This window comes from Coregonus lavaretus (genome assembly GCF_964263955.1).
Source record: "Coregonus lavaretus genome assembly, chromosome: 34".
Lineage (NCBI taxonomy): Eukaryota > Metazoa > Chordata > Actinopteri > Salmoniformes > Salmonidae > Coregonus > Coregonus lavaretus.
Window position 1 is genome coordinate 19,701,574 of NC_140021.1, and position 15,462 is coordinate 19,717,035.

Below are 15,462 nucleotides of genomic sequence, written 5' to 3' on the forward strand. Positions count from 1 at the left end.
TCCCTCACTGGACTCCTCAATCAGACACAGCCTCTCACCTCCAATTAGCTAGCATAGCGCTCCGCTAGCACTCTGCACAAAAAGCAGTGGAGGGGAGGAGGAGGAGAGGTGGAGGAGGGGAGAAGAGGAGGAGGTTAGGAGGCGAGGAGGAAAATGGGATGAGGAGGAGATGAGGAGGAGAGGAGGATATTGAGAAAGGAGGATGGTGAGGAGAGGAGGAGGGAGAGGAGGAGGATGGGAGGAGGAGAGGAGACTCAGCCACCAGACTTCATGTACAATGAATTAGCACCCAGCGTTACAGAACAAGAGAAGTGACAACCAGTTCCCCCCTACGGACACAGGGAATTAGCACCCCTGCTGAGTGCAGCTAAAAAAAAAATCTGACACACTCCAGCACTCCCCTTAAGAACAGTAGCAGCATTGTCAAGACATCAACACTGATTATAATGTAGTTATGCCCTGGTGGAAACACAGTAGAAAATACAAGTAGGAATGTTTACCATGACACAGGTAACTAAGAAGTCATGCAAAGTACCATGCACCATAATATGTCTGCATTTGAATAAAATGTTTAAGTCTGGACAAGTGTTCATATTAATGATATGATTGAATCGCTCATAATTAATAACGCTATTACTATAGCAGTAATTAGTAGATGAAGCAGTTTTGATAAAGATACCGTAAGAAAAAGGACTTGGTCATACAATTGTATGGACACAAAGCCATGCATTCTGAGATATAACACAAAATAGATTTAACACATATTCTCAGTGATCATCTTTCTGTGTGGCAGACTCATTCTCCCATCCTCCCATCTTCTCTCTTCCATTCACCAGTCTTTCATTCCTCTCTTCCTTCTTTTCTATAGCTTTTCAGAGCTGGAATGAATTGCCTGCCGACATAACAATCACCTAGTCTCTTATTACCATCCCTCCATTCTCTTATAGAGACACACCTCTTTGAACAAAAGAGGATCTCGCTCTCGCTCTCCTCTCACTCTCTCCTGTCTCCCTCTCTCTCCCTCTCCTGTCTCCCTCTCTCTCTCTCTCTAATCATACTGCCTCTATTCATGCCTCATTTGATCCCTTCAATCGACTTGACTCTTGTGTCTCTGTAATAGCCAATTTGATTTTTCCTCTGTGAAGTCTTGATCAGTTTTTCTATTCTAGTTAGTGCTCTGCAGGTAGCTCATCAAGTAGACCAATTCAAACCTGTGGTTATGTGATGTATAATAATAATAGCTGGAAAATATAAATATTCATATTAAAAACCCACCACCACTACCACTAAAATTATTTCAAGAACCATTCCTGTGGCCACTGCTTAGAGCCTTGCACGCACATGCAGCATTAATATTGAGTGGACAACGGAAAAGTCTCAAATGTGAGCAAGGCGAAAGGCAGTGCTGGTAACGCATGATACATGCAATCTAAACACTAATAAGAATAGCAACTTAGGACTGTGAATGTGGAGGGGACAACACTTTATTAGACCACGCCACATCCAAGAATGTCAATTGAAAAGTCTTAAATGTGATTGATTGAGGCAAAAGGCAGCACTGGCAATGCATGATGCCTACAATCTAAACACTCTCTAATAGTAAAAGTAACTCCAGACCGTGTCTCCAGTGTGGTGTCTCCCAGTTGGGTTAAATCCAGGTGACTTTTTGAAGGACAACCTCATTGATGTGTTTAGCCTCCTCTGCTCTCTGCTGCAGGTGGAGTCATTTGGTTGGCAGTGATAAGAGCTCCTGGGGAACTCAGTCAGAGCCAGAGCCTTTCATATGACAGGACTTAAAATAACCCAGCCATTTCCCTGAACAAGAGGCCCAGACACAATGGTGGAGGATCTCATCAGGGCAGGATGAATGAAAAGGTGGAGGGAGGGTGGAGGAGGAGGGAGCATGGGTCCTGGGTCCTGGGTCCTGGGAGTGAATGGAATGGACCATCCGTTCATCCCTCTCTCCCACTCTCTCTCTCTCTCTCCCCCTCGCCCTCCACCCCCCGCACCTCCTCTTTTCTCACTCCCTTCCTCCACAATGAATGGTTGTCTGATAAGAGCTGTGATTACATTGATTTGGAGTAGGGCCATCTCTCCAATGACCCCCTCTCCTCTCCTCCTCCCCCAGTCCTCTACTGGCTCCATGGTTCAGACAGCAAAGATACACACACACGCACGCATGCACACGTCCCAGTAAACATTTACATTTACATTTTAGTCATTTAGCAGACGCTCTTATCCAGAGCGACTTACAGGAGCAATTAGGGTTAAGTGCCTTGCTTAAGGGCACATCGACAGATTTTTCACCTAGTCGGCTCGGGGATTAGAACCAGCGACCTTTCGGTTACTGGCACAACGCTCTTACCCACTAAGCTACCTGCCGCCCTAGTAAACACAAAGACACAGCATTCGCTGATGTCCCTCTGCAATTGAAGCCTTGCACTGAGTTCACAAAGTTTGTTTTCCAGCGACTGGACATTAGCCATCAGGATACTAGGAAGAGGAGGCCGTATAGCCTGTCTTTTCAGCCTAGCTTGGAGTCCCCGTTTCCTTCCTCTTTTTCGTCGCGGGCATTGCCTTAGGTCATCTCGGCCAGGAGCAACAGGTAAGCCCACTTTGCGGGGAAAAAAGGAGGGAATGCAGTATTCCAGATCTGGGAGGAGAGAGTGTGTAGCTTCCGATTCATGATCCAGAAGTGTTTGTCGGTCGTAGGAAATGATTGCACGAACATTCTGTTTAAACAATGTAATAATTAAAGCAAAAATTGCCATAAAAAAGCAAAGTCGAGCAGGAACCGGCAAGACGCGCGCCCTCCTCAGCGCCGCCATCTTAGACACACCAGCTGTCGGTGCCCATCGAAGCCTTCCTCCCAGACAAGCTTAACACATTCTATGCTCGCTTCGAGGCAGACAATACCGAGTCATCCAGGAAGACTCTTGCTGCTCCGGACAACCAGGTGCTTTCACTCTCCGAGGCAGACGTGAGGAAAACTCTCAAAAGAGTGAATACAAAGCCGCCGGCCCAGATGGCATCCCTGGTTGCGTCCTCAGCATGTGTGCTGACCAGCTGGCGGGCATCTTCTCAGACATCTTCAACCTGTCCCCGTCCCAGGCTGTAGTCCCCATCTGCTTTAAGGAGACCAACATCGTCCCAGTGCCCAAGAAAAACTAAGTGACATTCCCAAATGACTATCGCCCCGCCGCGCTCACCTCAGTCATCATGAAGTACTTTGAGAGGCTGGTTATTGCCCACATCAAGGCCAGCATGCCAGACACACTGGACCCACTCCAATTTGCCAACCGCTCCAACTAGAGGTCTTCATGGGTCCATAAAGTTGGACCCGTTCCGAAATGGACCTGGGGCTTTCCCACCCGGAATCGATATGCATAAATGCATTTTTAAAATATAGAGACCCGTTCCGAACGGACCCGAGGACAACTAGACCTGTTCCATATAGACATGGTCGGATCCAGAACAGGTCTGATCCGAGTGAGGGAAGCAGCATAAAAATAAAATGTTAAGCTACTTTATTAACTGGTGCTGATAAAGCGCAAGAGGAGGGAGAGAGGTGCCACTCTAGCAGGCGAGGGAGGGGCTGTACTGTAAACAAGTGACACAGGGAGCTGGGAGGGAGAGACGAGAGACAGCAACTAACCAATCAACGCTATAGTAGACTAATCGCTGCCATAGCTAGGTTACTTATCATCAAATATGATTACGTAGTACCTGCCTCGAGTACGTGGACAACTACAAATATCTAGGTGTCTGGTTAGACTGTAAACTCTCCTTCCAGACTCACATTAAGAATCTCCAATCCAAAGTTAAATCTAGAATCGGTTTCCTATTTCGCAACAAAGCCTCCTTCACTCATGCTGCCAAACATGCCCTCGTAAAACTGACTATCCTACCGATCCTCGACTTCGGCGATGTCATTTACAAAATAGCCTCCAACACTCTACTCAGCAAATTGGATGTTGTCTATCACAGTGCCATCCGTTTTGTCTCCAAAGCCCCATTTAATACCCACCACTGTGACCTGTACGCTCTTGTTGGCTGGTCCTCACTACATATTCGTCGCCAAACCCACTGGCTCCAGGCCATCTATAAATCACTGCTAGGCAAATCCCCGCCTTATCTTAGCTCATTGGTCACCATAGCAACACCCACCCGTAGTCTGCGCTCCAGCGGGTATATCTCACTGGTCATCCCCAAAGCCAACACCTCCTTTGGCCGCAATTCCTTCCAGTTCTCTGCTGCCAATGACTGGAACAAATTGCAAAAATCTCTGAAGCTGGAGACACTTATCTCCCTCACTAACTTTAAGCATCAGTTGTCAGAGCACCTTACCGATCACTGCACCTGTACACAGCCCATCTGAAATTAGCCCGCCCAACTACCTCATCCTTATATTGTTATTTATTTTGCTCATCTGTACCCCAGTATCTCTATTTGCACATCATCTCTTGCACATCATTCCAGTGTTAATACTAAATTGTAATTATTTTGCACTATAGCCTATTTTATTGCCTTACCTCCATAACTTGCTAAATTTGCACACTGTATATTAATTGTATTTCTGTTGTATATTTATTTTTTTTTTTTTTACCCCATATGTAACTCTGTGTTGTTGTTTTTATCGCACTGCTTTGCTTTATCTTGGCCAGGTCGCAGTTGTAAATGAGAACTTGTTCTCAACTGGTTTACCTGGTTAAATAAAGGTGAAATAAAAATAAATAAAAAAATCAAACCGGGAGAAGCTTGTTAAGCTAGCTAATGTTAGCTAGCTAGGCTATTTGAGGCTGCAGTTCATGGGCTTTCTCATCCTACAGTTACAAACAACAACAACTCCATTCAGAATATTAAGTAGAAGCCTACCTGTTGGCTCTTGGTTGTTGTAGCCTCTCCTCCTCCTTTAACTTTTAATTCCATAATTTTAATTCCATATTCCATTGATTAGATATCTCCTAACTTTTGCAAAAAACAGAGGCTTTATGACTGTAGCCTATTGCCGCTTTGATGACTTATGATTGGCCAACAACAAGCTACACATGCCACTCTCCTGAAAAGCAAGACCAGCAGCATAAATGATAAAATGTCTCTCTCTCGACTGCAGCAGTCACGTTCGGATCAGTCAGTTAAAATTACCCCGTGACAATCATATCAGATCCGACCCAGACCTGTGACATTATTTAGAATTCTGGATTCGTATTCTTATCTTTTATTATTTATTATTGTTGTTGCATTGTCGAGAAGGAACCTGCAAGTAAGCATTTCGTTGGACGATGTATACCATGCGTATCTTGTACATACGACTAATAAAACTTGAAACTTGAAACACACTCAGAAGGATGTCTAGAACGACAGGCAGAATGCTTGTGGCAGATGTCTGTGGCCACCTCTGTTTTGTTTTGAAGTTCTGCTTGTCCAAGGTAAAGGTCACCATTCTGCCCTTTGTCAACAACGATGAAATGAAAGACAAACATTTCTCAAAGAATTTATGTCAACCTTTGAGCAAAACATCCACATTTCGAGCAGAAGGAGCAATTCTCTTATGGAGACATACTATGTCCTTTATGTATGGACTGTCTTCAGTACCTAACTTAATACTTCAGACAACTTCCAAGTGACCCTACAGTGTTCTTGGTGGTTCAATGATACATTCATTATGACCATCATCACTAAAGGTCCTTCTATACAATAATCACTCCTGATGATGATGGAGCTGTAAAAATATTCATCCTTATGACACCTAATTACCCAGAGTTCTGCAGCACTGGGGATCTTTAGAGAGGCAGAATGCCCTTCAAGAGTAATGTGCACAACCTACCTCCCTAGCCGTGTGTGTATGGAGGGTGAACACACTGTTATCCAAAAACATATCCAAAGTTAAAACTATCATCATGATACATTTTGTATAGTGTTGCATTGTCTGTCTGTCTGTCTGTCTGTCTGTCAGTCAGGCTGTCAGTCTGTCTCTGTGTCTCTTACCACTAAGGAGAGGCTGGTTGCGTCTGTAGGCGGCGGGCAGCGGTCCGAGGCACTCCAGTCTCTGACTCATCACCCTGTTGAAGTGACCCGGGTGTCTGAGGCTGCCCACCGTCAGACTGTGGAGATACACCGGCTCCACAAAGTGACTCAACAATGCCCCCTGCAGCCCCAGGACGTTCCATCTACAGGAAAGGAGAGGGGGGAGAGGAGAGGTGGGAAAGGCGAGAGAGCGCGAGGAGAGGAGAGAGAAAGAGGGGTGGAGAGAGAGAAGGGCAGAGAGGAGGGAATAGAAGAAAGAGAAGAGAGGAAGGAGACAGGGGACAAAAGAGAAGAGAGGAGAGAGGGGAGAACTAGCGTCAGTGATGGACAGAGACAATCTGATCATTATCTGGCCAAAGGACGTGACAAGATAGGGAACAAATGGTGACACACACACACACTCAACAAAGGTTAGAGCATTATCACTCATTACAGCCGACCAGATATTATCATTCATATATTCACCAGTGACATCAGGGTTAATGCACTTCTAGAGGGTTTGTGCTTACAGGTGTGCTTTTCTTTCGCGAGGACTAAGGACAAGGGCAATCACCTCTGAGTTTGTTTAGGAAGATCCACGAGTGACACATAATCAATAAAGCTCTAATCCTGTCTGCATCCATTACATAGAAGTGTGGTGGTGAGATAGTATAATACTGGTGGTGAGATAGTACTATACTGGTGGTGAGATAGTACTATACTGGTGGTGAGATAGTACTATACTGGTGGTGAGATAGGCCTATACTGGTGGTGAGATAGGCCTATACTGGTGGTGATATAGTAATATATTGGTGGTGAGATAGGCCTATACTGGTGGTGAGATAGTACTATACTGGTGGTGATATAGTAATATACTGGTGGTGATATAGTACTATACTGGTGGTGATATAGTAATATACTGGTGGTGATATAGTAATATACTGGTGGTGAGATAGGCCTATACTGGTGGTGAGATAGGCCTATACTGGTGGTGATATAGTAATATACTGGTGGTGATATAGTAATATACTGGTGGTGAGATAGGCCTATACTGGTGGTGAGATAGTACTATACTGGTGGCAGACCTGGGTTCAAATACTATTTGAAATAATTTCAAATAATTTAGTTGCAAAACTGAAAACCCCACCCATCTGGTACTCCAAATAGTATTTGAACCCAGATCTGAATGGTGGTGAGATAGTAGGCCTAGATGTCTCTAGACTGCCTTGCCATTTGCTGTTTAGACTAATCTATTTTCCAGAATACATTAACAAATGGATGGGGCATAATTACTATGTTTATAATGATTTCCTCCTTTCAGAGCGAGAGAACAAAGATATAGAGGCCCTCTGTGTGTACCTGGGTTGTGTAGCTGTGTACTCACAAGCATTGGACTAAAGAACTTATGAGAAGCGCAATCAGAGGGAAACATTATGTTGCTAATTTTTACACCATTGTTCTTTTTGCTAATCAATGTATCTTTATCATGACTGTAATAATTGAAATTATCTTTTCCTCTCGCATCCCCCATTCATGACTAATAATGTGTCATTATAGTTTTTGCTTCCCCCGAGCAGTCAATTAACATCCATGCTTTCCAAGAATCGCTAAACTGCGCAAACTGCCACCTCGGCTGTACCTGCGCCACCACAGTCTGTTAGTGGGATCTGTCCTTTTTCAAACAAAAGAAAGAGCTCTATTCTCTCTTTTCCCCTCCCGCTCCTTCCACCAAAACAGAAATGATTTAGCTTGAAATATTAATTTACCTAGGAAGCAACGCTGTGAATTAGAAACATATTTTAATCTCATGCAAGAAAAGACAGCCATCTGGCTGTTGCATGAATTTTAAAGGGGGGAGACTCCCTCCCTCTCTCCCGTCCTCTCTCCCGTCCTCTCTCTATCCCTCCTTCTCTTCCTCCCTCCTCCTCTCCGTAAATGGAGACCATTAAAGTAATGTGTTCATCTACATAAAATCCAAATGGAAGATAAAGGTTCATAGTCATATGAAACCATTTAGGCCCTTCAATTAAAAAATACATTGACTTAATCAAACATCCACTCTCTGGTCAATCAGGTTCCCAGACCCTGTTGTGCTTTTTCAAAAACACTAACGATCACAATAATGACAATAGTAACGATGATTAAAAAATTAAAAAATACAAACGCTTTCATGGTGGTTCATTTACCGTAACACAACTCTACGCCTACGCAAACAGACATGATGACATGAGGGAGTGGGGGATGAATGAATGGAGGGAGATATATGATGAAGGGAGGGATACAACAAGGAGTGTAACTGTGGGACATAAACAGACAGTGGCAGTAGGGCAGGCTTCACCTCTGATGTGTCTATTTACAGCTGAAATAGGTCCCCCCCCCCCCCCCCCTCTGTCTTTGTCTCTTTGTCTCACTCGCTCTCTCTCTCTCCTCCCTCTATATCCCTATCTCTTTCACCCTGACCTTAATTATCTGGCCCTCACTAACCCACTCACTTCAGTGGAGGCCAAGGATAATTTACAAGGATATAAATGGAGAAAGAGGAGTGGAGAGGGAGAGAAAGAGGGTGTCGGACGGTGTCTAGCTTGGTGGAAAGAAAGAAAGAAAGAAAGAAAGAAAGAAAGAAAGAAAGAAAGAAAGAAAGAAAGAAAGAAAGAAAGAAAGAAAGAAAGAAAGAAAGAAAGAAAGAAAGAAAAAAAAAAAGAAAGAAAGAAAGAAAGCAGGATGTCCCTTTTCCTTTCCCCTGACTGCCGTGTCGTATCCCTCTATTTTTTGCCAAGTAATTGCTTTCACCTATAGTGGTGACCTAGACAGATGTAATCGCTGCGTCTCCAGCCCCGGCCAACTGAATCACATTGGTCAGATTAACGGTCACTTTCAGGGGGAAAGAGGAGAGCCACCTCAGAATACACTATATATACAAAAGTATGTGGACACCCCTTCAAATTAGTGGATTCGGCTATTTCAGCCACACAAGTTGCTGACAGGTGTATAAAATCGAGCACACAGCCATGCAATCTCCATAGACAAAAATTGGCAGTAGAATGGCCTTACTGAAGAGCTCAGTGACTTTCAACGTGGCACCGTCATAGGATGCCACCTTTCCAACAAGTCAGTTGGTCAAATTTCTGCTCTGCTAGAGCTGCCCCGGTCAACTGTAAGTGCTGATATTGTGAAGGGAAACGTCTAGGAGCAACAACGGCTCAGCCGCGAAGTGGTAGGCCACACAAGCTTACAGAACGGGACTGCCGAGTGCTGAAGCGCGTAGTGTAAAAATAGTCTGTCCTGAGTTGCAAGACTCACTACCGACTTCCAAACTGCCTCTGGAAGCAACGTCAACACAAGAACTGTTCATCGGGAGCTTCATGAAATGGGTTTCTATGGCCGAGCAGCCGCAAACAAGCCTAAGATCACTATGCGCAATGCCAAGCGTCGGCTGGAGTGGTGTAAAGCTCGCCGCCATTGGACTCTGGAGCAGTGGAAACACGTTCTCTGGAGTGATGAATCACGCTTCACCATCTGGCAGTTCGATGGACAAATCTGTGTTTGGCGGATGCCAGGAGAACACTACCTGGCCCAATGCATAGTGCCAACTGAACGTTTGGTGGAGGAGGAAAAATGGTCTGAGGCAGTTTTTCATGGTTCGGGCTAGGCCCCTTAGTTCCAGTGAATGGAAATCTTAACACTACAGCATAAAATTACATTCTATACGATTCTGTGCTTCCAACTTTGTGGCAACAGTTTGGGAAACGCCCTTTCCTGTTTCAGCATGACAATGCCCCCGTGCACAAAGCAAGGTCCATACAGAAATGGTTTGTCGAGATCGGTGTGGAAGAACTTGACTGGCCTGAACAGCGCCCTGACCTCAACCCCATCAAACACCTTTAGCAGCAACAGGGGGACCTACTCCATATTAACGCCCATGATTTTGGGCATTAATATGTTCGACGAGCAGGTGTTCGACGAGCAGGTGTCCACATACTTATGGTCACGTACAGTGACTTGCGAAAGTATTCATCCCCCTTGGCATTTTTCCTATTTTGTTGCCTTACAACCTGGAATTAAAATTGATTTTGGGGGGGTTAGTATCATTTAATTTACACAACATGTCTACCAATTTGAAGATGCAAAATATTTTTTTTTGTGAAACAAACAAGAAATGTAGACTTTGGCTCTACAAAGTCAATACTTTGTAGAGCCACCTTTTGCAGCAATTACAGCTCTTGGGTATGTCTCTATAAGCTTGGCACATCTAGCCACTGGGATTTATGCCCATTTTTCAAGGCAAAACTGCTCCAGCTCCTTCAAGTTGGATGGGTTCCGCTGGTGTACAGCAATCTTTAAGTCATACCACAGATTCTGAATTGGATTGAGGTCTGGGCTTTTACTAGGCCATTCCAATACATTTAAATGTTTCCCCTTAAACCACTCGAGTGTTGCTTTAGAAGTATGCTTAGGGTCATTGTCCTTCTGGAAGGTGAACCTCCGTCCCAGTCTCAAATCTCTGGAAGACTGAAACAGGTTTCCCTCAAGAATTTCCCTTTATTTAGCGCCATCCATCATTCCTTCAGTTCTGACCAGTTTCCCAGTCCCTGCCAATGAAAAACATCCCCACGGCATTATACTGCCACCACCATGCTTCACTGTGGGGATGGTGTTCTCGGGGTGATGAGAGGTGTTGGGTTTGCGCCAGACATAGTGTTTTCCTTGATGGCCAAAAAGCTCAATCTTATCATCTGACCAGAGTACCTTCTTCCATATGTTTGGGGAGTCTCCCACATGGCTTTTGGCGAACACCAAACGTGTTTGCTTATTATTTTCTTTAAGCAATGGCTTTTTTCTTGCCACTCTTCCGTAAAGCCCAGCTCTGTGGAGTGTATGGCTTAAAGTGGTCCTATGGACAGATACTCCAATCTCCACTGTGGAGCTTTGCAGCTCCTTCAGTGTTATCTTTGGTCTCTTTGTTGCCTCTCTGATTAATGCCCTCCTTGCCTGGTCCATGAGTTTTGGTGGGCGGCCCTCTCTTGGCAGGTTTGTTGTGGTGCCAAATTCTTTCAATTTTTTAATAATGGATTTAATGGTGCTCCGTGGGATGTTCAAAGTTTCTGATATTTTTTTTATAACCCAACCCTGATCTGTACTTCTCCACAACTTTGTCCCTGACCTGTTTACTTAGGTTGGAGTCATTAAAACTCATTTTTCAACCACTCCACAAATGTATTGTTAACAAACTATAGTTTTGGCAAGTCGGTTAGGACATCTACTTTGTGCATGACACAAGTAATTTTTCCAACAATTGTTTACAGACAGATTATTTCACTTATAATTCAATGTATCACAATTCCAGTGGGTCAGAAGTTTACATACACTAAGTTGACTGTGCCTTTAAACAGCTTGGAAAATTCCAGAAAATGATGTCATGGCTTTAGAAGCTTCTGATAGGCTAATTGACATCATTTGAGTAAATTGGAGTTGTACCTGTGGATGTATTTCAAGGCCTACCTTCAAACTCAGTGTCTCTTTGCTTGACATCATGGGAAAATCAAAAGAAATTGTAGACCTCCACAAGTCTGGTTCATCCTTGAGAGCAATTTCAAAACGCCTGAAGGTACCACGTTCATCTGTACAAACAATAGTACGCAAGTATAAACACCATGGGACCACGCAGCCGTCATACCACTCAGGAAGGAGACACATTCTGTCTCCTAGAGATGAACGTACTTTGGTGCGAAACGTGCAAATCAATCCCAGAACAACAGCAAAGGATGCTGGAGGAAACATGTACAAAAGTATCTATATCCACAGTAAAACTAGTCCTATATCGACAAAACCTGAAAGGCCGCTCAGCAAGGAAGAAGCCACTGCTCCAAAACCAACATAAAAAAGCCAGACTACGGTTTGCAACTGCACATGGGGACAAAGATCATACGTCTTGGAGAAATGTCCTCTGGTCTGATGAAACAAAAATAGAACTGTTTGGCCATAATGACCATCGTTATGTTTGGAGGAAAAAGGGGGATGCTTGCAAGCCGAAGAACACCATGCCAACCGTGAAGCATGGGGGTGGCAGCATCATGCTGTGGGGGGGCTTTACTGTAGGAGGGACTGGTGCACTTCACAAAATAGATGGCATCTTGAGGAAGGAAAATTATGTGGATATATTGAAGCAAGACATCAGTCAGGAAGTAAAGCTTGGTCGCAAATGGGTCTTCCAAATGGACAATGACCCCAAGCATACTTCCAAAGTTGTGGCAAAATGGCTTAAGGACAACAAAGTCAAGGTATTGGAGTGACCATCACAAAGCCCTGACCTCAATCCTATAGAAAATTTGTGGGCAGAACTGAAAAAGCGTGTGCGAGCAAGGAGGCCTACAAACCTGACCCAGTTACACCAGCTCTGTCAGGAGGAATTGGACAAAATTCACCCAACTTATTGTGGGAAGCTTGTGGAAGGCTACCCGAAACACTGACCTAAAACAGGGAATTTTTACTTGGATTAAATGTATTTGGCTAAGGTGTATGTAAACTTCCGACTTCAACTGTATACTGAGATCATGTGACACTTAGATTGCACACAGGTGGACTTTATTTAACTAATTATGTATGTGACTTCTGAAGGTAATTGGTTGCACCAGATCTTATTTAGGGGCTTCATAGCAAAGGGGGTGAATACATATGCACGCACCACTTTTCCGTTATTAATTTTTTAGAATTCTTTGAAACAAGTTCTTTTTTTCATTTCACTTCACTAATTTGGACTATTTTGTGTATGTCCATTACATGAAATCCAAATAAAAATTACAGGTTGTAATGCAACAAAATAGGAAAAACGCCAAGGGAGATTAATACTTTTGCAAGGCACTGTATGTATGTGTGTGTGTGTGTGTGTCTCAGTTACCAGATCTCAACTCAATTGAACACTTATGGAGCAGCGACTTAGACAGCGTTTCCCACCACCATCAACAAAACACCAAATTATGGAATTTCCTTTATTTTGGCAATTACCTTTATGTATCGAGATTATGACAGGTATGGCCAGGCAGATGTTGTTGTATCCTATATGTCAAAAAACCCGCTAGCGGCTAGCAGCACCAATTAACCTCCAACTATCGGGAGAATTGTAGGGAAACAGTGCTGCTAGCTGCCATCGCCACATCTCTCCCTAGTTGAGTTAGATAATACAGCTAATGTGTGGACACTCTCACATCCCTGTGAAAAGAGACAGGGTGAGAACGAGAGATTTAATTCAACATCACTGTCTTCAACATCCGTATCGAGAACAAGGGGATAATTTATTGCTGTCAAAAGACACCTCTCAGAAAAAACACTAGTGGTGAGTAAAAAAATCACCCCGAACTTAAGCCTCGATACACTACCGCCTTGTCTCCCCTCATGTCAGATCCCAGAACCCTCTCTCTGGGTAGGTGGTGGAGGAATATCACACAGCAGAGGTAGCAGACCTTATTCACTGTACTGTGGGTGTACTGTTAAAGACTGTTAAAGACCATGGTAAAGTCCCAAATGGAATCCTATTCCCTATAGTGCACTGGGCAACCTAAGACCAGGAGGTAGTGTGAGGGCCAGGGGATTAAAACAATGACTCAGACCCCTACATTAACTAATTAGTATAGGATTATCCTATGCAACCTCATATGAAAAATCAGCGTCATTCAGTCAACAAGAGAAAAACCAACAACACAAGTCACTGACTGACTGACTGAATGATATCTCCGGTTCCCTGCTCCTGTTCTGTTTCTCCTGCTCTTGGGCAGAGATTTATCCACCACACACAGAGTAAATATCAGACCAATCCTAACCCTTCTCTGTAGTCAATAAAGCCATCTTTTTAAATGCTCTGTTTAAACAGGGATCATGTGTTTTCATAAAAAAGGTAGTCCTCCAATAAAGATAGCCCTTAGATCAATAAATGCCTGTGTTTTCGTTCCTGTCTGTGCAGTGTCTGGATTATTCAGAGTTTGGCCTTTGTGAACATCGCCCTTTACTTTGTGACTTCCACTGTTTTGTTTTACCTCTGGCTATGACTGTCTGTCTGTTGATTCAACGATTTTCATCCTGTCCTCTGAAATGTCATATAGGCAGATCATATATGCTTTACCTTTGATGACATAGCAGGTCCTAAAATTCGACAGGGGAGGGGAAAAGTGTGTTTTCATGGTAACCATAGAGATGGTGTGTTTGTGTGTGTCTGATGATCTAACCTGGTGATCTTGTCTGTGCAGGACATGGTGATGAGCTGTTCCCCCTGCAGTACCCCGTCCCAGGTCTGGACCGCCCCTCTGGAGGACCTCACAGGCAGGGTCCCCTCCCCAGACTCGATCTTGGTCCTCAGGTGGCTGTGGAACTTCTTCAGCAGGTGTCTGCTGCTGTGCACTGGGAATGGAACAGAGACGGACGGTCAGTCTTATTTGTGTGTCTGTGTGGGTATTAATTGATTCATTCGTTAATTAATAGATTTGTTCATTCATTCATTCATTCATGAATTCATTCATCTATGTCTGTGTATCTGACTGGTTCTATACAGTATGTAGCACACACGATCATGCCTAGCGTTGTGTCTCTATGTATCTGCCTGCAATTCCACCTTATATCCATCCCATACGGAAATCAACCACCCCATGAAAAGGCAATGATTCTAAACCATTTGCCAAGTAGTTCTCCACTATAGATATTCTCTCTCTCTCTCTCTCTCTCTCTCTCTCTCTCTCTCTCTCTCTCTCTCTCTCTCTCTCTCTCTCTCTCTCTCTCTCTCTCTCTCTCTCTCTCTCTCTCTCTCTCTCTCTCTCTCTCTCTCTCTCTCTCTCTCTCTCTCTCTCTCTCTCTCTCTCTCTCTCTCTCTCTCTCTCTCTCTCTCTCTCTCTCTCTCTCTCTCTCTCTCTCTCTCTCTCTCTCTCTCTCTCTCTCTCTCTCTCTCTCTCTCTCTCTCTCTCTCTCTCTGTGTGTGTGTGTGTTGCTATGCTGCACTTGATGCAATGAGGTTAAAGTTAAGCCTCGAGTTCCCCTCTGAAGTATTGAGAAAAAGGCAGAGAAAGGTATTATGGGAGACGCTTCTGCATAAGTAATTTTCTAATCTGTAAAAGCTGATTGATGAAAATTTAAAAGGTTTAATGACCAAGAAAGTGAAGTTCAAAGCTTTCCAGGGAGACAGTCTCTCAGTTCCTTTCATACTGGTGTGATTAATTTGCCTCCTCAAATGTTTTTCTCCTTCGCTTTAGTGTGTGTGTGTGTGTGTGTGTGTGAGAACCTCCACATCAATATAATGATACACCAGCAGCATGGCTACAGTGCTGAATAGATCTGTCTAAGAGAAAAAAGGGGGGGAAATATTTTTGATGGAAAACTGCCAAGCAGATTACATTGCTAACCCTGTAAGTCACACATAAAAACGAATGCCAGCCGTCGCCATCTAAATGAATATACATTTTTTTTATGGAGTAAGCA

The 15,462-nt window shown here is 43.9% G+C and overlaps 1 protein-coding gene across 1 annotated transcript in view; it reads right to left on the minus strand.

Moving 5' to 3' along the window:
* Positions 1-15,462, minus strand: part of adarb2 (adenosine deaminase RNA specific B2 (inactive)) — a gene marked incomplete at both ends in the record, with an annotated part of 213,707 nt that overhangs the window by 3,015 nt on the left and 195,230 nt on the right. The window contains 2 exons of the mRNA XM_084152155.1: positions 5,989-6,170; positions 14,223-14,394. Of these exons, the coding sequence (XP_084008281.1) occupies positions 5,989-6,170; positions 14,223-14,394 (354 nt within the window). The remainder of the gene's footprint in view (positions 1-5,988; positions 6,171-14,222; positions 14,395-15,462) is intronic.